This window comes from Protomyctophum parallelum (genome assembly GCF_964188405.1).
Source record: "Protomyctophum parallelum genome assembly, chromosome: 9".
Taxonomy (NCBI): domain Eukaryota; kingdom Metazoa; phylum Chordata; class Actinopteri; order Myctophiformes; family Myctophidae; genus Protomyctophum; species Protomyctophum parallelum.
Window position 1 is genome coordinate 27,703,810 of NC_139706.1, and position 12,130 is coordinate 27,715,939.

The 12,130-nt window shown below is 39.1% G+C and overlaps 1 protein-coding gene across 2 annotated transcripts in view; it reads left to right on the plus strand.

Annotated features, from left to right (window-relative positions):
* b3glcta (beta 3-glucosyltransferase a) overlaps nt 1-11,304 on the plus strand; it is a 65,315-nt gene extending 54,011 nt beyond the window's left edge. The window contains exons 7-16 of one of the 2 annotated variants that reach the window (XM_083773332.1): nt 355-491; nt 610-673; nt 1,643-1,774; nt 2,504-2,573; nt 4,113-4,226; nt 8,219-8,318; nt 8,790-8,909; nt 10,118-10,262; nt 10,716-10,887; nt 11,225-11,304. In XM_083773332.1, the coding sequence (XP_083629458.1) occupies nt 355-491; nt 610-673; nt 1,643-1,774; nt 2,504-2,573; nt 4,113-4,226; nt 8,219-8,318; nt 8,790-8,909; nt 10,118-10,262; nt 10,716-10,883 (1,050 nt within the window). In that variant the 3' untranslated portion in view covers nt 10,884-10,887; nt 11,225-11,304. Of the gene's footprint in view, nt 1-354; nt 492-609; nt 674-1,642; nt 1,775-2,503; nt 2,574-4,112; nt 4,227-8,218; nt 8,319-8,789; nt 8,910-10,117; nt 10,263-10,715; nt 11,059-11,224 lie in introns of those variants that run through there. The other variant, XM_083773331.1, reaches the window with a different exon arrangement.
* The last annotated feature ends 826 nt before the right edge of the window (nt 11,305-12,130 follow it).

A 12,130-nucleotide genomic window follows, 5' to 3' on the forward strand; every position in this document is an offset into this window, starting at 1 on the left:
ATGATCTGACAAAGGAAAAGACAAAACCAGGGGAGTATAAATACACAAAGACACAGGTGAACTCAACAGATAATCATCACAATGATTGGCTAAAAGGACTAACAAGACAAGGTGGAAACACTAGGGTAATCAGGGTACTGGTGAGACAACACAGGTAACATGAGCAACACAGGAAACACTAACAGACTGACAAATAAAAGCACACAAGTGTAAAGTAAAACCAAAACCAAGAACCAGGAACATAACAAAAACACAACATGTCACGGACCGTGACAAGGCCAAATACTGTACATAATCATTTGGGAGACTTTGACGTGAAAAAGTTGCACTGATATCACTATTTCTATTTATCAGGAGTTGTTTCTTGGTAAGCCCCTCCATGATGAGGAATCAACAATCATCCATCACTATGCCTTTGCAGAGAATCCCTCTGTCTTCAAATACCCTGATTTTGCTGCTGGTTGGGCCTTAAGTATCCGCCTTGTTCAACGGTGAGTACATATAATGTCTCTGATTTCCATATTTTGGTTGGTGTTTAGTTTTGTTCATCTTCTAACGCTCAGGAATTATTATCAGGAATGGGTGCCAATCAGTGATTTGTTATTTCAGGCTTGCAAACAAAGTGCGTGATGAGCCACTTAAATCTGACTTTACCATTGACCTGAAACATGAGGTAAGATTGTGTGCGTGTGTGGTGATTTAGGCCTTCTAAACATCTTGATATAGCTTCAAGCTTCAATCAATTGCTCAAGCTATTTTCCCATTTGTCACATTTAAGCCAACACCAGTCTAATTTATTCGTTCATCAACAAGAGTATCATATTCATCCAACCTTGAAGTAAAATCTCATTACTTCCTGCAATGGTCGTGTTGCAGCATACATCGTAATATGTTTTCATTTCTTAAAGGGGAACACCACTAATATGGGGTTTTTCATAAAGTCAACAGACTTCAGATTCCCAGAGGAAGAGGATTACTGAAGAAAAGGCAGCGATCCGAGTACTCAAAAAGGTAAAAAAATGAGGAGAGGGTGGATACAAATTATTACTTTATTAGAAAAAGTTTCAAAAGCCAACATGTTTCGACTCACAAAGGAGTCTTCATCAGGGCAGGCCCTGATCATCAAGGACACTTATACCTACCCTGATGAAGACAGCTCCTTTTAGTCGAAACATGTTGGCTTTTGAAACTTTTTCTAATAAAGTACCTTGATTTTTATCCACCCTCTCCTCATTTTTGAGTGGTGGAACCACTCCCTTACGGAGCTATGTGTGTGGGTGGGTGGGTGGGTGCGTCTGAGCACGAAAACAGCATGGCTGTTTTTCACCACCTGTGCGCAACCTAACACACACAAACACACACATTTCGGGTGTGCCAGTACAGTACAGTACAGTAGAGGGTACAGTAGAGGGACCCCCACACGGTAACTCTGTTACCCCCCCCTTCCCGGGTACCCCCGCACGGAGTTGCACCACTCACTTGTGTGACTTTTTTGAGTGCTCGAATCGCCGCCTTTTCTTCAGTATTCCTGTCCCAATGATCTTTGAAGCAACTGTTTTGTTGTGCACCTCCATCGAGCACCTGGTTGATTTTCTCTTTGCTGAGCTTGTTATCATGGCAACATCAATTTCCATCCCTACAGGTTGCATTGTATATATGGGACAATGGGAAAGGGCCACATCTTACTGCTGTCCCTGAACTGTGCACTGACCAAGAGGACTCTTCTAAAGCCCAGCACTGTGCTACAACTCTCAGCAGCCTTCCTCCACTGTGTGTGGGTACCACAATGCTTTTTGCGCTATCAATGGAAGAATAATAACATTTGTATAGTGGGCTTAATCGAATGTAAACACAGTGGTATTAAGTGGTATTTACAAGAACATATCATTTACATAAACAAGCTGAAAACATTATTAATGTAGTGTATATTAATGCTCTGCCTTATGCCCAGTGAAAGAGACACAGTCTTAACACTTACATGCGTATCTGCAAAATGTCCGGTAATATCTTTAGCTACAGAGACATACGGTACACAGCATGGCACAATGACTCAATGCACTCACGGCATCACGGTAGGCTATTTGAGAATATTTATCAGGAATAGCGCCCAGTGAACGATAGGGCCATAGGTTTAAAACATATTTTTCCCTCTACTTATATACATACCTACCATATCATTTTACTCCTTTTCAATGTTTTTCCTATTTTTGGGCTTGTCATAGGTGAGATTTTCCCAATTTTCCCTATTTATAAGCAATTTTAACAACTTGTTAAAATAGCTTATAGAATTGCTATTTTAGAAAATCATATAGTATTTAGAGCTTATAAGTGGAAAGGTTTCTTGCTTTGCATTATATCCTGACATTTTTTAGAGCATTATCAGCAGGGTGCATGTGTTTCCCATTGACAGCACCTGTTGTTGGTTTCTTCTCACATTTTGGGTAGCAACCTACATGCAGTATTTTCATCTTATATTTTAATCTCCCTCTGCTTTTTCATGAAGGGAGCCCCTGTTAATAAAGAAGATATTTTTGTGGCTGTGAAAACATGCAAGAAATTTCACAGTGAGAGAGGTGAGTTATAGACAAAACTTTGACCAATGAAAAAAAAGAAATTGATTCCCACATAGTGTTTGTTATTGTACAGATCCATTTGGGTAATTAATTAATTGTTAAAGTATAACACTGAGGATTCTATTGTACATTAAGCAAATATTGATATTGAATTAAACTAGCAGTTGTGAAATTAATCCAGATTGGGCAACTTCGTGGCCTATTTCTTGCCTAGCATTAATAAATCATAGAAACAAGCTGCCAGAGACAGGCAGTGTGTGAGCTCCCCAGTCACGCACATCTGCTCCCTTTGACCCCGGAGCTCTCGGTAGAGAACAATGCTCTTATTTACGAGGGTGTCACTCATAAGTCATAACCTCGGACACTTGTGAATTTGCTTGATACTGCCGGTGTGAATACAGCATTACAGCTGCGTTGTGCTATATTTTTGATAATGAAGAGTCCTGAAAATAATATGTGATGGTGTTAAGGTTTCTGACTCGAACCACTACTGTTACTACTTTTATTTACTCTAAATGATACTGCTCATTGGTTCTTTTTGATTATTTTGCAAGGGGAAAAATGCTTTATTATTCTCTTTATTATAATATGACAAAATATTTCTCAGCAAAAGAAGCAATATTTTCAGTAATTCACTATTGCGAGCAAAGCAGTCAAAAACATTTGAATTCTTGCAGTTTTATTTTACTCTTCCTTGATACAAAAATGAAACAGTCACGTGAATTCACGTTATCATCTGCAGACCAGTCTGGCCCCAATCGATGGGTGGGCGTTTTGCAGTAACCAAAAAGTGGAAGAACCAGTCAGCATGCGAGTATCGCCCACGCATCACTTGGGGCCAGACCGGTCTACAGAAGACACATGATAATGTGAATTCACACGACCCGGAAGGTTCACCAGGCTATGAAGACATAGGGGTCGCTGTCATTTACATTCCTGCCCTCATTTATGTTCCAAGTCTGGCCCAGTACAAACATAATTGATACGGTACATTGCCGATGCATTCTTTATCATAGCCTTTCCCCACAACATTAAAACAGTGACTCATCACATACACCACACAGACACAACGATGGAGGGAGAATTGTGCTCCATTGAGCACCCCTTTTGTGTTTTGTTTTTGTTAATCTGATCAATGACAAATAAATGAGAGGAATCATTATGCAAATATAATTAACAATATTCTTCAAATATCAAAGCATTATTGCATTATTTATAATTTGGTATCTCTGGGTAATACATTTCCGCTAAATGAGAAAAGATATTGCAGGCTCAGAGGAATGTGAAAATTATCACCAAATGCAAATGTAATGTTGTTTATAACTAATGGCAGTGATTATCTGGTATCTAGATTTGAATCTAGAACTGTCATCTTGAACATTCATTGGTGATTTGGTGGGGTGTCATTAGTCAAGCATTCCAACTAATTTATGTGCATTAATGATCCTTTATGTACTCACTGATTAATATCTAGTTTGCGCTTACTCCTTGGTTTGTCTGTTGTGCAAGTTTTGCCTTTACTTTGTTGCTGTGCTGTAGTCCCAGTGGTGAAGAAGACCTGGGAGAATGAGGCCACTTTTTTGGAGTACTACAGTGACCACGCTGATTCCTCTATACCAACCATAGACTTGGGAATACCTAATACAGAAAGAGGTAATTGATCTTGTTGTTGTCTCACCTCCCCACTAGTGTTGCACATGTCATGTTCCTGGTCATTATTAAGAAATAAACCCCTTCAGGAGTGATAAAAAACCCCTCCACTCAACGTCGGGGTCTATGGCAGCCTGTCTCTGTTTAGGTCCTAATGATGGCCAGCTCCCTGTTGATTAACCCCCTTATTACACGGCTACTTAATAAAGTAACAAAAATGATATTTGATAGATTAGATATTAAAAGTATTTAATTGCTTATGGTAAAAAATTAAAGTAGTCCATTAATTTATGCCAGTGCAAAACTGGTAGGAAGTGTTGTCAAAGCAGCATATTTATATGAATATCATGTATAGGTTTCTTGGTTTACATTTGAAACTTAACAGTGCTTTTGAGTTCAATAAAAGATTTGGATAAAAAAAAAAAGAATCCAATAGTCACTTACTTGAATCATCAATTTTTTTGAGACATAGGCCTACAAGCATGAATCATGAGGGTCTTGCTGTCATGATATTCTCAGTCTACACACCAAATAAATATGTATCTTAATCATATTTGGGTACCATGAGCTTAAAACAATTATCATTTTTAGCTCATATATTCAACTATCAATTGTCCGGCAGTGGCTCAGTTGGGAGAGCAGCTGTCTGGGAATCAGATTGTCCCCCGTTTGTTGCTCGGCTCAAATAAAGGATAAAATGATTGCTTCAAGTGACTTGAAAAATGTTTGGGCAGAAAAAGAGGAAGGTTCTGAAAGAGAAAATGGAGGCGCGGTAAAATGTTAATTTTAATTGTTTTCGATCCGACCCACAAGAGAAAGGGGTAAATTGTTCCATCTTTTAAGATCAATTTTCATCCTGTCAATTAGTTTACCATTGTTCTCCTTATGTATTGAGCTAGAAGCAACGCCTAGGTTTTTTAAACCGTTTTGAGAAAGGTGGAATGGGAGCACACCAGTGGGGATGGATTTAGTCAGGTTGTTGATAGGGTAACATACGCTCTTTGGAATATTCAGTTTATAACCCGAGAAAACCTTTGGAGAATTCTCTGGAGATATCTCAGGCATCTGAGGTAGAGTGAGACAGAACAACACACTGCATGGCATCTGTCAGCAGGGAGTGTTGGGCGGAAGGAGTAGGACAAAGGCTCCAACAGTTACCTTAAATAATGACATGCATTTGTTAGTAAGCTAGATTTAACAATAACGCCGTAATTCATATCAGAGGCTTGGGTGGATGGATGAATATGGATAGAAGTTTAGTGGTGAGACGGGATAATAAAATGAATAAGCAAAACCTCACTAGAATAATCTAGACAGTTGAAAGGGTGATGCAAAAACTGGAAATGGGATGTCAGCAGGTGTTTTATAATGTACTGTTAAATTACGGTATACAGTATAGTATGAATACATAGACTTTTGGAACCTGGCCATAAAAGTGACCCTAACTGCCATTCTGGAGAAATTCAATGAGCTCTGTTGACTGAGTGGTGTAAATGTACAGTAATCTTATCAAGGCTTGTAATGTTTTGTTCTCTTAAATGAAAATACTTTCAGCTTATTTTCAGCAAGTCACTAATTCTGGCTCAAATATCTCATAAGATGCCCTTTGTATGTGATAAACTGTTAATACTTTTTCCTCGATTACCATGATCTACAAGCTCACAACGAATCGCATCATGACAATAGATAGATTTATCTATTAGTTGCTTTTGAAAGACCTATTTGAATTTGTTGATATATAAGACATGAATAAATTGGTTAACCTTCACCTTCAGCAAGATTACCGGTTATTGGTTGCAAAATATAGTTTTTAATAGGCCTATATTTTTGGTTAATTGCCCACCCCTAGAATATAAATTATTAATTTTATACATTACTTATCATGCATGAGTTATACATCACTTACCGGTATATCTGTCATAATGTGGAAGGTCCCAAGACCCCTCATTTAGTCAAAAGTTTCCCCAGCCAAAAGCTTTCAGCTTTCAGAGGTTAAGAGATTCTGTTTTTGAGTTGGCTGGTCTCACTCGTCCCATCCTATTATCATTCCCCAGTAACCTACAGTATTGCAATTCAAAATGAGCGTGCAGAATTAGTCTGATGTGCCTCTAAAAGTATGTTTATTTTTTTTATTCCTGTCAGCATTTCAAGGTGTTCAATGCTAACTTATTTTGTATTCACATTCTGAGAAAAACACCTTGAGGTGTCTTATAAATAAAACAGTAAGCCTCAGCATTCTTTGTGATGGTTGCCACCAGGGATTTCCACGTCTTGGCTCCTAGCTGAGTGTCTAGATATTTGGATTCTGATGGGTACCTTTCTCTCTGTTCCTTGTACTTGTTGAGTAGTTTCCACCCTACTGCTGTTCATTTCAGGCTGGTGGCGGAACATTTTGTTCCGTCTGGCCCAGCATGCCACACATACTTTAATAGCTCTTTGCTCTTCCCGGGCCCAGCATGCCGTACATACCTTATTAGTTCTTCAAGATGTCATATCAAGGGTGGTGCCTAGTGGCTCAGCCAGTTAGTGCACATACTATATAACATGGTCATAGTGACTAGTGAGCAAGAGGACCCAGGTTCAAATCCGACCCCGATCTAGTCTCCAATGTATCTCCTCTCCGCCTGTTTCTCTGTACTCCCCTGACTGAAGCATAAAAAAGATGTCATACAGCAGCCATTCCACATGCCAACACAGATTTGTCTTTTCTCTCTTTACTTTACTTTCCTCTCTTGTCTTGATGTTGGTTTAAATGAAAACACATCACAGACACAACATCTCAAAGGAAAGAACTAACATTAACACGTCATTTCTAGCCTAGCGCCCCTCGAAATAACTAAGAACAAGCATGACATTTTACACAAAATGTTTACAGCATAAATAAAATAAATGATACATTTACCATGTACCACGGTACGTTTTACAACATTTCTACACACATTCTAAAAGCCAGGAATTGACCATTTTATAAAGATGTTTAGTATTACTCTTAATCATCAGGGGTAATGTTTTCTAGTTTGCTTCTCCTTCATATCCTCATAATTTTTTGGTCAAGGCCACTTGGCCTTTGTTTTGAGGTTACTTGAGGGTACAAAGACTAAATGCAAGGCCATAAAATATTTAATACATATCATTCCAGTTGAATAAACAAACAAATTGATAAATAAATAAATAATAGGCCTAGCTTATTTAACAAAATAGGGCTAATACATTACTATTTACCAAAGAGTTAGTGTACTCGTTTGAAGATGGGGATGGGGAGTCTAGTCAGGGCCAGGGGTATTTAAGATTTCAGAATCTCAACAAATGACGTGATGTGGAGGGAAATGGGGCAATGCAGGGGGATCCACTGTGGCCTTATAGTGCATATTGTTTTGAGGGGGCACGGTGGCCATGACATTTGTCAGCCTGGCTAATACGCCAGACTAATATCGCACGGGCAGGCTTTTTTTTGTTTTGCCAACGGCTGATTCGTGTCTGGCTTATTAGCCAGGCTAGACATTTATGGCCTCCATGAAATTCCTGTCCTGACATATCTGTGGTAAAACACAGATACTCTGCTATTTAGCCATAATAGCTTCTCTAATTTTCTCAATGAAGCTATTACAGCAGCTCATATATCAGCAACGTCCTTGATTCATTTGAACTTGGTTCAGTGCAGGATTAAAATGTAATTGATTAGTAATTTGCTTGTTTCCCCGTTTCGAAACGAAATGCGGACAGTACAGTTACATTATATTCTTTAGATTCTTTAGCCTTGTACTAGTTCTGGTGTTGACTCTGAGCCATTATGAATGCCTTCACGTTATTTGACTTATTGATATTAGCGTTACAGTTTTTGCTTGGGCAGAGTGTGTGAGATTTTATATATCAAGACTTTGTGCAAGGTCTGCTAGTATTTTACTTGCAGGATAATTTATCTTCTTGATTTGGTCAATATCTGTTTCATTCCAACAAGGCATTCTGTTGCGATCATACTGTATCTCCTTTTGCAGGACACTGTGGGAAAACCTTTGCCATCCTAAAGCGATACGTTACCGATGCTGTCCCAAAGACCAGCTGGCTTCTTATTGTGGATGATGACACACTCATCAGGTATCTTACATACCATAAAATATGACAATTTTTTGTAACTATCCTTTCCAAGATTTTGTTTTGTTTTCCGGCTAAAAAAAATACGTTTAAAGTCAAACAAAGAACAATTTAGACAAAAGATATTTTAGAAAAATGTCACCATTCTGTAAAATATGTGAAATCCTAGGTATACAGATTTATGTGGATGTTTCACATATCTAACATTTCACTTTATCTCTAGCAGATTGCTTTTCTATGTGACAGTGGATTTGCAATACTGTCAGATGTGTGTGTGTGTGTGTGTGTGTGTGTGTGTGTGTGTGTGTGTGTGTGTGTGTGTGTGTGTGTGTGTGTGTGTGTGTGTGTGTGTGTGCGTGTGTGTGTGTGTGTGTCCGCGTGTGCATGTGCGTGCGCATCCGCATGTGCCTCTGTGTCTGTACAGGCATCACTGAATGATGAGTTTATGATGAGTTTGATCTGTGCTTCTTGCAGCCTTCCCAGACTACGGGTCCTGCTAAGCTGTTATGAACCCTCAGAGCCTGTGTGTCTAGGGGAAAAATACGGCTATGGGTTGAGCCAGGGGGGCTACAGTTACATCACAGGAGGTGGAGGGTGAGTTACATGGCTCAGACACTCTGGGATTATCTCAATGAAAGAGGCAGATCCTCAGCAGAGGGACTTGTAATGAAATGCCCCGTGAATGAAAGTTAATTAATAATTGCCAGTACTAGATTAAGATATGCACTCTGAAAGGTGTAATTTAAATGTAAATGTCAGAATGTAAATGTCAAAGCAATACTGGAGAAGGCTTCCAGACAGGAAGTATTGCTGAATGTCTGCTTTCCTTTTATGTGCGTCTGTAGGCTGCAGATTCGTTTTTTGAATACCTTTGAGAGTAACATCAATAACTCTTGACATTTTACACCACTCCAGGTTTCCATTTTTATTAAAGCATTCTATTGTGGAAAAAGGATATCCTTTCACTTTGAGTGACATACGTACAGTATTTTCTGCCATCCCAAAGATTGCCTCCTCTAGCGCAATTACCTCGCTTCGAGATGCATCAACATTCATCCGGGTGCAAAACTGCACAGTATTATTAGACTGAAACGACACTTACGTCTCAGCTTGACTTGTATCATTTCACTCCTTATTTTCTTTCCTCCGCAGTGGTTTCCTGAAAATCAATAGACAATAAAAAATATGAATATAGAAGAATATCTACAGCCAAATACATGCAGTATGACAGTGGTTCTCTTTGTGCCAAAGGGTGCCACACCGATGGGGACACCATCGGTGTGCACAATGTAGTCAAATTGTAAAAAAAAAAAAAAAAAAAAAAAAAAAAAACACGCAACACATACTGAGGAGCAGCAGCAGCTCAGGAGGTACAGCAGCTGTCTGGGAGCCGGAGAGTTCCTGGTTCAATCCCTGCCTCCACCTGACCAAGTCTCCAAGTGCACTTGATCAATACACCGATATTGCCTTGCATTTTGTAATCCACCAAGAGTTTGTGAATGTATACTGCATGAGTAATATCATTTGTAATGATGCATCTCTCTGCCTTTGCAGCGTGTGAGAATGAATGTGTAAAGCGCCATGAATGGTGGGAAAAGAAAGACAGCCACTATATAAATTCAGTCGGAGACAATAAAGTGCATTCCCCAAAAATCTATATAAAAAGAGCTGACTTAAAGAAGATATTGTTGGGGTCACTATGAAGCCTGCTCCCAAGATGACAATGAAAAGTAAACCCCCTGACCTTAACTTTTAATCTACTGTATATTTAAATATAATATAATAACCCTGTATTCTTGCAGCATGGTGTTCAGCAGGGAGGCGGCGGTCCGACTACTAAATAGTGGCTGTAAGTGCTATAGCAATGATGCTCCTGATGACATGGTGTTGGGAATGTGCCTCAATGCCCTTGGACTTCCTGTCACACACAGCCCCCTCTTTCACCAGGTTATTACACTGTCTGTCTTCAGATCTACACTCTTGTCAGTGTCTATCTCTGTGGCATGCATGTCTGTTTCATCCCTGTCAGTGTCTGTCTCTGTGGCAAGCGCCGCATGCATGTCTGTTTCATCCCTGTCCAATTGACAAGATTAGAGTTGGCAGTGTTCAGCTTAAAACAATTTGACCTGAGATCAGATTCTAAAAATGTCTTCTACATCCTGACAGTTTTCTGAAAAAGCTGTTTCTATGACAGTGGTTCTTTGATTTTTCAAAAATAGCTAAAGCATAACATAATGCTAACACTAAAAGGGGTTCCCACCCAAAATAGGTTAAAACAATTTGTGTAAATATAGCAAAAGATGATATTCCTGCATGAGTGTATCTTCATGTAGCTCTGTCTCACTGTGCAACACACCTGTTTGTGATTGATTGACATTAAAAAGTGTTTTTACATTCCAGGCACGACCAGATGATTATGCCAGAGACTTCTTGGCTCACCAGGTGCCAATCTCCTTCCATAAGCACTGGAATATTGACCCTATTGCTGTTTTTAACAAATGGCTAAAGAACGACTTGGAAGCAACAGGTTCTGATGGACCTGATAAGAGCACCAAGACAGAGTTATAATCATGTAAGCAGACAACTTGCGTGTGTGTGTGTGTGTGTGTGTGTGTGTGTGTGTGTGTGTGTGTGTGTGTGTGTGTGGTCATGGATGGACAATGTTGTAACGATGTATTCTACATTGATGATTGTGTTTGTTTGTTTTGTGAATCTTCAAGAATGATAAAATAAGGACTGTTCATGTGTGTGTCCATGACTTGATATTTGAGTACATTCATGACTGCGAGATTTCATTCAGTTGCATGTTGAGGTTATTGGTATGTTTGGAAATATGAATCTCATATATTATATGGGCATATTTATATCAAAATGTTTGTCTACAGTAATGCTTTTTGTGCTGAATTTAGGAGATCCTCTTCTGAAGGATGTAACAACAGTTACTAATGCTGTATATTGTGCTATACTGTAAATATTTTGACATAAAATGTGTAATATGAGTCCTATGTTAGATTTTGTTTTGTTCACTAGCCATAAAAAGCTAAGACCAAGTTGTCAGACACACTAAGGTTTACTTTGGTATTGTCCATTCTAATTCAAATGAATGTTTTGGTGAAAAAGTCTCATGTTATATATTTCGCTCGGCAAGAATTTTGTATTTGCAACTGAAGAAAGTGTTTACATGAGTCATCAGATAAGGCTTTAACCATCGTTTTATTTTTGATAGTTGCTTACAAATTGCAATCTATTGTAGGATGATCAAAAAAATCCTTTGAATTGGCCTCTGGGGGCACCGTGGGCTTCCACTTGTAGAGACCGGATGTCGCCCGTTCTCTTTTAGCGCTCCATTTCTGGCCGCACATGTCTCTGTTTACATTCTTAACTACATGTTGTAAGAGGAGTTAACGCTCTGAATCTGTCTTGAGAGATTACTACAATACTAATAATGTTAGAGATCCATGACCGATTTATAAATTGGCACAGACGTAATTGTTGTCAATGATGCCAGTTACCACCCATGTCCCACCCATTCACCCGTTGTCAGAATACCAGTGCAGTGCCCACCAACATTATGACAATGGACCAATTATGGAGATTCAAGGACCCCTGACCCCTCGTGTTGATGACATACAAGGGCATAAACCAGAGACAGACCGACCTGAGTTTGAAAGTACACGTTACCACTTATATTCATGCAACGGCACAAACATGATGCAAAGATCAACCAATCGAATCGATAATTAACGTGGGGAGAAGCTCTTTAAATCATTACATCATAGTATTTTTGAGTGGTGCTAGTCACTCTTATGTACAGT